This window comes from Perna viridis, chromosome 7 (genome assembly GCF_037379345.1).
Source record: "Perna viridis isolate PV_CMFRI_1.1 ecotype Kerala chromosome 7, ASM3737934v1, whole genome shotgun sequence".
NCBI classification, from domain to species: Eukaryota; Metazoa; Mollusca; class Bivalvia; order Mytilida; family Mytilidae; genus Perna; species Perna viridis.
The window spans coordinates 3,133,996-3,147,589 of NC_142451.1; the positions used below are offsets into that span (position 1 = coordinate 3,133,996).

The 13,594-nt window shown below is 31.8% G+C and overlaps 1 protein-coding gene across 2 annotated transcripts in view; it reads left to right on the top strand.

Moving 5' to 3' along the window:
* Positions 1-4,112: 4,112 nt before the first annotated feature.
* LOC148610978 (uncharacterized) overlaps positions 4,113-13,594 on the top strand; it is a 31,985-nt gene continuing 22,503 nt past the window's right edge. For both annotated transcript variants that reach the window (XM_088590945.1, XM_088590947.1), the window contains exons 1-9: positions 4,113-4,182; positions 6,072-6,208; positions 8,847-8,894; positions 9,467-9,590; positions 10,011-10,081; positions 11,053-11,109; positions 11,584-11,665; positions 11,987-12,048; positions 13,397-13,453. In XM_088590945.1, the coding sequence (XP_088447071.1) occupies positions 4,164-4,182; positions 6,072-6,208; positions 8,847-8,894; positions 9,467-9,590; positions 10,011-10,081; positions 11,053-11,109; positions 11,584-11,665; positions 11,987-12,048; positions 13,397-13,453 (657 nt within the window). In that variant the 5' untranslated portion in view covers positions 4,113-4,163. The remainder of the gene's footprint in view (positions 4,183-6,071; positions 6,209-8,846; positions 8,895-9,466; positions 9,591-10,010; positions 10,082-11,052; positions 11,110-11,583; positions 11,666-11,986; positions 12,049-13,396; positions 13,454-13,594) is intronic.

Sequence of the window (13,594 nt, forward strand, 5' to 3'; positions counted from 1 at the left end):
AATTAAGCTGAATAGGAGAAGTTGTTGTTTATTGCAATAAAATTCTGAAAATATTTCCTTAAGTTCGTATATACTATAGAGATAGATCTGCAGTCGAAATGTTAAAATATTTTGAAAATAAATTTATAAGAAGATTTGGAAACCCGTGTTTAAGTAAGATCGTTTTCCTTAGTGTTATTCTACGTATTATATGTTCATTGTCCATTTAGTTAGTGTTCCTATTTTTATTTTGTTTAATAATTTCTTCCTACTTTAGTGTTGATATAGCTACTTCATATCATATAAGTTTATATTATTATTATAAGTGTGACTTAAGCTTTTCGGCTTATATACAGTTCACGATTTTCGACATTTTGAAATACTTCTGAGTTGCAACTATACTTAAATGATACGTTTGCATAATTCTCTCGAAGTAATATCAATATAAATACCACAAAATCCACAGAATTTTGGACACCTTTTTATTGCGATATCATACAATGTCCCATGTCTTGCTTCGCATAGATTAAACTTCATTTGATAGTCAGAGCAGGAAAAATGTTTGCCTTCATCATCAGCACACGACGCTAGAAACGATCTTCATATTAGAATATATTTTAAAAAAAATTAATTGCAACACATGTTTTCCATAAGTTTTGAAATACCTGAAAAACATATGTTTGTCATACTTTTATTTCATATGTGTAGGACCAAAATGAAAAACGTTTGCAGTTTTTGTTTAACATTGTAAGTAAAGAACTGACTAAGAAACATATTTTATTGACCCTTTTAATTAATTTTATTCATTTTTTATAAAAATATATATTTGACAATGGAAAAATCAAGTATTCCTGTTTTTGCAGTTTGTAGAACATCCATATCTAGGTTCTCTTGATTGCTTTTAATGTTCCGGTATTGTCTATTTCTAGATAAGAATGATAATATGTTGCTGGATATAACAGGGGAGCTGACAGGTAGAATGTTGCTGGATATAACAGGGGAGCTGACAGGTATTGTCTATTTCTAGATAAGAATGATAGAATGTTGTTGGATATAACAGGGGAGCTGACAGGTATTGTCTATTTCTAGATAAGAATGATAGAATGTTGTTGGATATAACAGGGGAGCTGACAGATATTGTCTATTTCTAGATAAGAATGATAGAATGTTGTTGGATATAACAGGGGAGCTGACAGGTATTGTCTATTTCTAGATAAGAATGATAGAATGTTGTTGGATATAACAGGGGAGCTGACAGGTATTGTCTATTTCTAGATAAGAATGATAGAATGTTGCTGGATATAACAGGGGAGCTGACAGGTATTGTCCATTTCTAGATAAGAATGATAGAATGTTGCTGGATATAACAGGGGAGCTGACAGGTATTGTCTATTTCTAGATAAGAATGATAGAATGTTGTTGGATATAACAGGGGAGCTGACAGGTATTGTCTATTTCTAGATAAGAATGATAGAATGTTGTTGGATATAACAGGGGAGCTGACAGTGGGGAAATCAACTTGTAAAATTCTCAATAAACCTCCGTTAAAGTCGTTTTTCTCTTGTAAGTTTGAGTTCTATCATACCAGTCCCTCTCAGGACTAGATGATGTAAGTGATGATGATCTCTTACGATGATCAAAGGCTAAGCCCAGTTTTTAGTGGAGTCCGAGTTGCTCATTTGCTTTTGTTACTTTGTATGTATGATTTAGTTCCTTTATGTTCTTTGTTGTGTATGCCTGTTTTCCATGTCTGGTCTTTGTCCCTGGATTACATTCTTTTGATTACCGCTATAACCTTGGTTCCCTTGATGACTCTGCACCCATCTATATATATATCTTTTATTTATTTTTTAAATTCATTTTCATTGAAGCATTCTTAATGGTAATAATGGACACATATTAGAAGTTGACAAACTCGCAGAAGTGAACTGGCGACATCATGAGATATAACTGATAAATTTCACGTTTTACAGTAATTATTTTCCTTCTTAATAATAATGTTTGAATGAGTATGTTCCTGTTTGATGGAATCATGTTAGTAACTTTTATTTATTTTTATGTTTTACATCAAAGGAAAATAAAACTTTTACACAATAAAGAGAAGGACAAACAAACAATGATTTTTTTATTAACCCAAAACTTGGATTAAAATTCATTCCGTTCCTGAAATATTCATACAGTTTACTAAAATTGAATATTTATATTAACATGTCAACAATTGTCAGTAATTGTTGAGGACGTACCTTTTGTAGTGACAAGAAGACACAGAAGTATAACTACAACACCTTAATGTTAAGAAAATTAATTAAGTTGTGAAAATGTCATTTAAATCGTAATATTGTATTTCGTTGATGATAAATATTATAATATTCATAAGCATCGACACATTCAAATATATGACCTACTTATGATACGAATTGATAAAAAAAAACTGATTTATGAATGAAATAAAACTAACGATGTAGGAATTCACAAAACAACCATTTCAAGACTTGATGCCGTGATGTAGAAAAAAAAGTTGTTCGAATATAAACTGTGTTCCATTGTAGTTTATGTAGGAGTAATATAAAATTGTTTTTATGTGATATTTGATTTGTACATGTACTAGCTTTTTCAATGCTGCAGTTCATTTGGAGAACATAAATATCTTTTTCTATATTGATAACGAATATAGCGGCGGTACAAAATAATCAATCTTCACAAAATAATGTGTGTAGTTTATAGAATAGATATAATATATTATCTTATTACAAACCTGCAAAACAATCCGCCATTTTTATTGAACAAACAGCTTATCTTTCTTCAATTTACATACATGTATGATAATGATTATGCAGAGATAGTTGTTAGAACCAGGTTATATTTCCTTAACATTGATAATCATATACTAGTGAACCGTTGTTGTTCAGTTTTGGCTTTTTTTCCAGATTATCAGATATTAGAAGTGTACTTTCGGATGTTTCTACACTATTTCCAGGTTGTCTGCTGTGCTTGCGGCATGATACTGGACAAAAATGAATTATTTCGCCCTAATGTCATTAGTGGTAATGAATGTGTATTGGTGTTGTTAATTAACTATTATTTGGAAGACTTTGCATTGCTCTATTACCGTGGATTTTATCTGTATCTTTTGGGCCTTTCAGAGCTTACTTGAGGCTGTGTTTACAATTATAGAAGATCTTTTGGTGATCTCTGTATTTATTATTTCTATAGGGGTTATACGGTGGTGCATTTGTTGTGTTTCATTAGATCTGTTTCTTTTTCTATTTTTGACATCACTACATTACGATAGTTTTGGATTTGTAAGAAAATATCATTTATCGAGAACAGAAAAGCTATTAGCCATGAACAAATTAAAGTAAACTTTCTCACACAGTAAAATATTCGATAGAAAAAGGCTATGCATACCAAAGACCTCTTTGTTTCCATATTAAACACACTCTGCCTTGACTTTGGTTGATCTGATTATATGACACTGATGTCTGGATTTATTACCTGTCTGTGTAAAACCAACCAGGAACCAATATTGCTGAAACATTTTGTTCTCATTTATTTGTGAAATGTCTTTAACGCATATACAAAGAACTGTATGCATATGAATAACGGTGTACTGTATGCACTATTACAATAATAAATTCATTTTTTCAATACTCCACTGCCTACTTTATCATTGTACCTGCCTTATTCCTGCACCTTAGTAAACCAAGTGAAAAACTTGCATAACAAACGCCAAACAAGTCGATACTCCTTGGTTTGGTAGTTTTCTATTCAACATTTAAAAAATCAGTTTTCTAATGATTAGTCGTGTATATTTAATAAATAGATAAGTGACAAAATTTAAACATTTTGCCGACAACTTTTTATCAAAGACAAATAACAAGAAACTTTTTGACCAACCTTCTTGCATCAATTCCCCTCAATCGCCCAACGCTAACGACAGAGGAGAGCAATTAACACTAGAAAGTAGCTTAAGACTCATTTCTCAAATATTACCTAATGATACAGTTTCTAAAACTACAGAATAATTGAACCAAACTATAGACTTAATTATGGTTTACAAACAACAAGTATGAACTTAGTGTAAATTTCAATACAAGACTTATATGGCCAAATGATTTATCAATATTTGTTCATGATCTTAAAGTCACGTTGAGATAAGCTTCCTTTGAAGTTAGAATATTGGAATGGCGATTCTGTTCACAGGTTTGATTTACTTAAGGTTCCCCTAAATAGATAAGCTACGGAAATAGATTTTTTAAAACTTCAAATTATAAAGTTACATTGAGTCTGTTTCAGACGTGACATTTCATGTGCAAGTCGGTGGGTGTTTCTATAGGAGCTGCGTACGCTTACCCATCCGACTCACCTGTTAAATGCTACAAGTTTTTAGGGGAATCTGGGTTGCTTATTTACTTTTATTTCTTAATACGTTCATTTCTATTGAAGTGTATCAGCTTTCTCTATCTAGTCTTTATTCTATGAATATCAATTTTCATTCCCGCTCTAATCTTGATTCCTCTATCCCTCATAACTCATGGCTGTATACGGGTGATATCTCCTATTTATAAAAATTATTCATATGCATCGGTTGCTATGCGTTTGTTTTTTGTTTTTGTTTTTTGTTTTTTTTTGTTTTTTTGTTTTTGTTTTCATTCGTTTGCTATAGTATATCCCTCAGTTATCGCACTTGCGTTGGTGGATTTAAAACAGTTTGTCAACTTTGTCAAACAGAGAGGTCAGATAAATCGGATTTGCACTACGACAATGATAGATAATCCAAAACAAAAAAAATCAGTTTTCCAATTTTCCAGTTTCAATAATGCAAATTACAAAAAGAACAACTGTTAATTGAAACAGTTAGCGTGATATGACAAGTAATTCGAAAAGATAAATAAGATGATAATTTTTAACCATGAAATGAACAAAGTGGTCATCTAACTAGAAACTATTCTATGCCAGAGCTTGCCGAAACTACGCAGACTTTTTGTATCGCGCTAGAACTCTAACAAATAGGCTTCTGGAACAGGGTTATGTTGCTACATGATTGAAGTCATCACTACAGAAGTTTTATGGTCGTCATCATGAATTCGTAGATCGTTATGATGTATCCATCAGCACCATGAAAACCGATTTATTCAACGGGTCATAATTTTCCTTTCCTCGTTTGTCTACCCCGGACTTGTCTTTTTATGAGTAACTCGGCGGGTGTTTCTAGAAAAGAAGAGTACGCTTACCCTACCGGTGCACCTGGTCCATGCTCCCAGTTTGTAGTGGAGTCCGAGTTGATAATTTACTTTTGTTACTTTGTATGTGTGATTTTAGTTACTTTATGTTCTTTGTTGTGTATGTCTGTTTTCCATGTCTGGTCTTTGTCCCCCCTGGATTACATTCTTTTGATTACCACTATAATCTTGGTTCCCTTGATTACTCTTTAAAATACCATCAAAAACATGTAGACATTTTACATGATCACATGGCACATGATAACAAAACGACATTAGTAATCATAGAAAGAGTAGGAAGGTTAAAAGTAAATCTACCATTAGAACAGCATAAACCGTGAACTAAACATAAAAATAGACCATAATAACACAAAATTATGAAAATGAACGTGTGATTATTTGTACAGGAAGCGTCTTCTGCTTTATAAAAACACTTCACGAAGTTGCTCGAAGAATGTAAAATCCGTGTTTAAATGAAAAAGGAAACGATAACAAGTGACTAAGTCTGGTCTTTGTTGACATGACATATACAACTACGAGTTCATGATTTCGACCGTAGTTTGAAGTGAGGACTTGCAGTTTGAAGTCTTTAAGAAATAGAAAAAAATCAGAATAAATGGAAAATTTACGATTTAAGTAATACGTCATAGCGTTTGTCGATTAGTTAATATATGCGATATCTTGTCATCAGTCAAAACATACAGTTTTTCTTCTTGTTTTAATTTTATAAACATAGGTTTTCACATCAATTCTATCCGTCGGATATATATATCTGAATTCATTCGAATTTTATTCTACAAGATTAACTACCTTTATTTAAATTTTAAAAGAAATTCTTTTAATCATGAACAATATAATTATTTTATGCAGGTGTGGTAGTGATAATCCTATATCATATAGGACCATTGGAGGGTGTTGTGCGTACTTGTGCCCACCATCACTGCAACTCTTACATTCAACACCTTGGCCGACGTTTTCTGTTAAACAGTACTAGAACTGTTGAACCGGTTAGTTGTCTCTCTCTCTCTCTCTCTCTCTCTCTCTCTCTCTCTCTCTCTCTCTCTCTCTCTCTCTCTCTCTCTCTCTGTGTGTTATTATTAATTAAGTTATTTTATACAAAGGAGAAAAAGGAGCTTATGAAGTAGCCAATATTTCCAACAAATACGAGGTGCAATCCTATCTTATATAATTACTTCGGTGTTCATTCGAAATTTCTCATCATATTTACGCTATAAGCATTTCTGTGCTGTATCTGTTTCAAACTGTAATCTACTTTTAATCAAACATTGTCTTTTACTTAATGAATTAGAACAATTTATCGACAATTTTGCGGGTGTTCCTGAGTACGAACTATAAAATTTACCAGATCAAACTCGATTACGACCGCTATGGCTAAATGGTCGATGTTGTTATATGCGTTACTAGGAATCTTTAGAACTGATGAATGAACAATAAAGCAAGGGATGCGCTTAATTCAACCAGTTGATAGATATTATAAGAGGCGTAACTATAAACAAATCTGAAAAGTACAATATTTCCCTGTGGATCAGACTTAACCAATGCATACAATGAGTATAAAAGCAACACCTCTTTTTTTTTTATTGAGAATTAAAGTTATTTGTAGCGACCTTAGTAAAAACAGGTCAATCAAAGTGTATGTTTCTTAGTTATTGTGTCTAAGTGTAAACAGATATATTTGATTCAAGCTCAACTATGTAAGTGTATTTAATACATTTTCACATATTAAAAAGAGACAGGGTCATTATGGCCTATTTGAGGTCCAATAGTAAAACAAAATAGATCCTCCGAAATTGTGATCTAAACTTTGTTCAAAACTAAATCACTTCACGATAGAATATTTCAAAAGAGCAAACTTTATATCACTTTTGCATTTATGAAAAATAGATAAATGACACAACTTTTAATTTGTAAAGTTTTAGTCTTTAAGAGTAATCAAGGGAACCAAGGCTATAGCGGTCTGGGACAAAGACCAGACATGGAAAATAGACATACACAACAAATAACATAAAGTAACTAAAATCATACATACAAAGTAACAAAAGCAAATGAGCAACTCGGACTCCACTAAAAACTGGGCTTAGCATTTGATCATCGTAAGAGATCATCATCACTTACATCATCTAGTCCTGAGAGGGACTGGTATGATAGAACTCAAACTTACAAGAGAAAAACGACTTTAACCGAGGTTTATTGAGAATTTTACAACTTGATTTCCCCACTGCCAGCTCCCCTGTTATATCCAGCAACATATTATCATTCTTATCTAGAAATAGACAATACCGGGACATTAAAAGCAATTAAGAGAACCTAGATATGGATGTTCTACAAACTGCAAAAACAGGAATACTTGATTTTTCCATTGTCAAATATATAAAATTTTTATAAAAAAATAATAAAATTAATTAAAAGGGTCAATAAAATATGTCAATTCTTTACTTACAAGGTTAAACAAAAACTGTGTAAATGTATTACGTATTATCTTAACCATCAGGTTTTATGAACCTTCTTCTCAAACATGTTTTTTGTTTAGGCTGCAAAAATAGACACACATTAAACGCAAAATAGGGAACAATAAAACAAGTAACCGACTAAAAAACACGAAACAGTTGCACTAGTAGGGTAAACTTCTTCAGCTTTTCTAGTAACACCCGTCGAGTTGATAATAAAATGTCAAATAAGGGATAACTGAATAAGGAAATCAAAAATATCACACAGTGAACAAATCGGATCTCATGATGCAGATGGATATACCATAACGATCCATGCGCTCATGATTGACGACCACAAAACTGTTTGATTATTTCAACTATTTCTGCATTGAAAAACTATTTCTGCATTTAAATTACAAATCAAAATTTTACTCTGGAAAATATATTGTCATAAACAATGTCAGATTACGTAACTTTTTATGATTCGCATCCGGACTCTTTCATTTAATTCATAATATGTTTAGAAAATAACACATTCACATCATGATTAAATAGTTTGCCCTCGAGTAAATTAGATCAATCAGAATATTTGCAAAATCAGTTTGAGACAAGCGAAAACTATTATTTTACATCTCTTTTATCACAATACTTTTGTCCAAAGTAATAATGACTTTACATTTTTGTATTTTACTAAGAACAATGCGATGATTTTTCAAGAATATATCACATGTTTCACATGCAATATTCAATTGCTTCAATAGGATGATTTTAAAATAAGGCTCTCACAATATTTCATCAACTCAAAAGAGTAATCAAGGGAACCAAGGTTATAGCGGTAACATTTACCCCATACATCATATTCTTATATTCTTCAGACTTTAGATGTCATAGTTCTATAAAACAAAACACATTTGTGTATAAACAAAATGAATAATTTTAGCCTCAAAATTGAAAGTTTGGAAAGATCTCAAATTTATATATGTTACAACTGTAATAAAATGTAATAAAGTGTATCATAAGCATCTAAAGCCTGGTTTGTAAAAATAACAGATATATTTTGTGACATGACTATGTATGAATGTGATGTTATGTTTATATGTGCGAAGCTGCACTTAAAAAATACAATATCTATCCATCTATCTATCTATCTATCTATCTATCTATCTATCTATAAACACATTCTATTATATTACAGTATTGTGAACTCTATGTTAATAGTGCAGGAATTCAGGGATCTTGTAAGGTAATTAAATGATATTTCCATTTCAAATGATGACATTATGTATGTTTGAATGACCTTTGACATCTTGTAACTAACTATTGAAAGAACTCTTAATTTTAATGCACAATTTCAAAACGTTCTTTGACTACACCGAATTTCTAGATTAAAAGATTTCTTAGGGAGTGATATATTTCAAATAGATCCATGTTGTCCTCCTAGTTGTCACTATGACATGCTGGTTGCCCTATATTGAGTGGCCGTTTCAAACACTACCAACGACCTCCATTTGTTATAATTTCTTTATATATATGTATATACATTATATTTTTCTCATTTTCTTTCACCGGAATAGTATGTTGCACGAAATTCCCCTTCTGAGGGGTATGTGTTCATTCTAGGGTGTAATTTGCATGTTGTACGATTTGTTTTTCATGGCTTATTTTTATTGTATTCAAGGCGATGTTTTGTATATAAATTCTTTGTTCTATCGGTATTGCTTGTTCCTCTTTGGTAGCTGATATTTTTACTCAATCCAAATAAAAGTCAATATCAAATTTTGTAATAAACGTCATTTAAGATTCACTTTTTAACAGAATCCAGCAACATGGAACCATGGCTCGGTGCCTAAATGTTCAGGCACTTCTTTGTCATTAGGAGATCACTGTTACTGTTCGTTACAGGGTTGTGTTGATCAAACACTGGCGGCTTATAATTCTCGTAAGTGAATCAATAAGGGATGTCTTTGTTATAGCTCTCTGGTATCATTCATTTAGTGTATTTAACTAGTATACACGGAGTTTGTTGGGAATTTGTGAACATTTACAGTTGTACATGTATTTGCGGTACATTCCTTTGATTCACCGTGTAACTAACAGAAAAAGCTTACAAATGTATTTATATTTTTACAATGTTAAACGTCTAATGGAACTGTAAAGGAATAATAAATTATTCAATATAAATCAAAATCATACTGTACATATATTTGAAATCCTATGCATATCAATATATCATAATAAGCACATACTCATACACATTCGTGCAAACGAATTTTCAAGTACAAAATTTCAAACTATTATAAAAACATATTTTTATGCTTTAAAATAATTAACATGGATGATTTAATAACTATTTCTGCAGACCACGAGAAAGCAAGCAACAGTAGTGGTACACGTTTAATGTGTAACGGGCATTACTGTACAGGCAAAGAGGTAAGATTACCAAGCATGTACTTCATAATGACTATCATTATGTTTGATTGGATCGAGAGCGATTGAGTCCTTGTTTTGCAAAGTGTCTTAAAAATGTTTAATGAAACTAAACTGATTTCTTTAAATTGAATACTAGAAACTAAACATATTGAAGCCACGAAAAACAGAATGGCGTTTCTTATGTTAGGAAACATTTATTTGTTTTCCAGCACCCAGGATTACACACTTTCCTATATCATCATGATAGAGTAGCTTTAGCTTCCGTTTAGTCAAGAATTCAAATAGTGCATGAATTTAACTCGCTTGATAAAATGGCAGATGTTTTATTATTACTGAGACGTTTTTGATCAGTTAGATAGTCGTTAACTTACAGAATGTTTTAAATCAGTGCATGCAAATCATTGATAAATGTCTAAATGAGATCGTTTGTAGCATTTTGTTAATCAAATTTCCCTTTTGTTTTTTTAAACACGTCTATTTGATAAAAGACCAAAAGTATGTAGAGATAATTTTCAGTCAAACAAAGAAAAAAACAATGAAAGCTAAGTGGAACTTGAGTCAGTTAAATGAACCATGAAACACTTGATATAAGTTAAAGTTAACCTTTACGTCTCAGTGATCTGGTAGTGCTTATATCGGTTTTTCATAGAATAATGACGGTTGTTTTATTAAATATTAAAAATCCTTAGTATGTGGTTCTCATACTTTGACAAGAGGTCATTTAAATACATGGAGAGCGTACTAAAATTTCTTTTATAAATATTTGTTATTTTCTATCTTATTTTTATATTTTAATCTGATTTCTGTGTGATAATAATTAGAGGTTTGGTAGTACATATAATTGAAAGCACGTATGGAAGAACTTTGTTTCTAAAAAATGCACTACGGTGTTTGCAATATTCAATCATATATTATTGAACTTAAAGCACTGAAATGTTTAACTAATATAAACACGTCTTAACTTATTTAAGGTTTGTCTACTTTCAACCGACGCCAGAAAAGGAACAAAATGCGGACCGATACACCGTGTAAGTGTAACATTGATACGTGTGTGTGTGTGTGTGTGTGTGTGTGTGTGTGTGTTGTTACACCTCTATCACGGATAGATCTTTTATTAAAGACATTTGCATATGATCATGCGGAAAAAATAATTAGAGAAAAATGAAGTGTGAAGTACTGAAAAGAACTAAACTATCCGTATATCAAATAGACCGTTAGCAGACTTTAGGATATAATAAGGAACAATAAGTTTTAACTTTAACTCTCACTGATTGATTAAAAAGACATGTGATTATATGAATCATCCCACTGCTTACATTTCGGTATTTTCCCCCGATATTTGGTTTGTTTTGGTAATGGTGGTTATTTCACCCGTAGTACCACGCATTACTTAAAGAAAACAAAAAAAAATTCTAATTTTCCAACGTATGTAGCAAGACATTTATATATATGCTGAATAAAAGTCAATGATAGTGATTGATTGATCACAATAAATTTTATAGCACATTACTTGCACTAGAAGTCACGATACACACGATGTTTGCGCCTGTGATAATCAGAGTTGTATTGATGCATTCCATCTATGTGAGTTTTTCGTGGTACCTTATATGTTTACAGAAAATATTTTTAATATTTACCGAAACAATGACTAAAATCAAGACTCAACCCAACATATTTAATCAAGGCAACAAATACCTTTATACATTACTTATTGATTTGTCTAAATGTCTTTTCTGCGTGTTTCATTGTGTTTGAATATCGAAATGAGTTTCGATTTACCGAAGATAACAGTCAAGTTACATATAAATATTTTTATCAACAAAATGACTCTTACTTCATGTAGAACTAACTTTAAAGAGACACAACACTTTTGCAGTATTATTTCTTCTATAATTTTAACTGCAGTAAACACGAAAGATTCCCATGTACAATGTGGAGATACGACGTGTCACATACATTTGAACAGTGTAAGTTTATAAACAGGTTGAACATTGTTTGAGTGAGGCCATGCTGTTAGTTTCTATGATAAATGAAGTATTGATATACTCGATGTATTTTGATTGAAGTAAACAAAAATAGTGACAAGTTCTATAAAATATTACTCAATATTATTAATTTTTACATTTGTAAGCAATGAATAGTTCACTTAACATGTGTGCATACCGAAGTTTGTACAAAAGAGTGGCTTTAATGTGAAACATAAATTAGACCATAATAGTCGTAAAATAAGTAACTGAAAAAGTCCAAAACAAATGAACACCTCAAGTTGACGATATTTCTATATACTCTTAAAAGACTGATATCATCCAACACTTACGAATACAATAGGGAAGATTTTGAAATACAGATTACACACACATTTAAGACTGCCTCTTCTTTTGAAGTTTATTTCAAAATTAATATATAGGGAAGCTTTCAAGAAAATGTTTTGACAAATGCGACCAAATCGATTTACAGATACTAACCCCTCTTTCATGACCTTAACGTAAGCTCTTAATCATTTCTACTAAGTTGCATTAAACAACCAGTTCCTAATGTATAGAGGTAAAGTATGGGTTGTCAAACAAGGATGGAATTTAAGATAAGAACCATTATCCAAGTGAATATTTATTGGTAAGCCAGGGAGCCAATTAATAGTTTTTAATCAACAACATATTTGTCCAGTGTGGTGGACGTGTTTTTCAACAAACGGTCGGCATTCCAATGGGAACAAATTATGCTCCTTTACTTGCTGACCTATTCCTTCACTCTTATGAGGCTGACTTTATAGCTGATTTGATCAGAAAAAAAAATCGTTTGGCTAGATCCTTTAATCTCAGTTTTCGCTATATAGATGACGTATTATCTTTAAACAATCCTAATTTCGGGGATTTGATACATCGCATCTACCCAAAAGAACTTGAGATAAAGGATACTACAGACACTGTCGTCATCATGAACTCGTGGATCGTTATGGTGTATCCATCAACACAATGAAAACTGATTTATTCAACGGGTCATAGTTTTCCTTTCCTCGTTTGTCTACCCCGGACTTGACTTATTATGAACAACTCGGCGGGTGTTTCTAGAAAAGCAGAAGACGCTTACCCTACCGGTGCACCTGGTCCATGCTCCTAGTTTTTAGTGGAGTCCAAGTTGCTCATTTACTTTTGTTACTTTGTATGTATGATTTTAGTTACTTTATGTTCTTTGTGGTGTGTGTCTGTTTTCCATGTCTGGTCTTTGTCCCTGGAATACATTCTTTTGATTACCGCCATAACCTTGGTTGCCTTGATTATTCTTTTATAAAGTGAAATATACATGGTTTAATTATAGGTATGTGTGTTGTCAGTGTTATTCTCACGTTTTCGTCTGAGGTGTGTAGAAGCAACTGTAAGTATATTGACATGAAGTAGAATAAATATTATATATAACATGCAATCCCTTGTTCTGATTAAAGTATAAACGACGTTAGCTGTTTACATTCCGTATTAACTCGTTGTTCGACAGTTTTCATCAGTTCTTTACCTATCA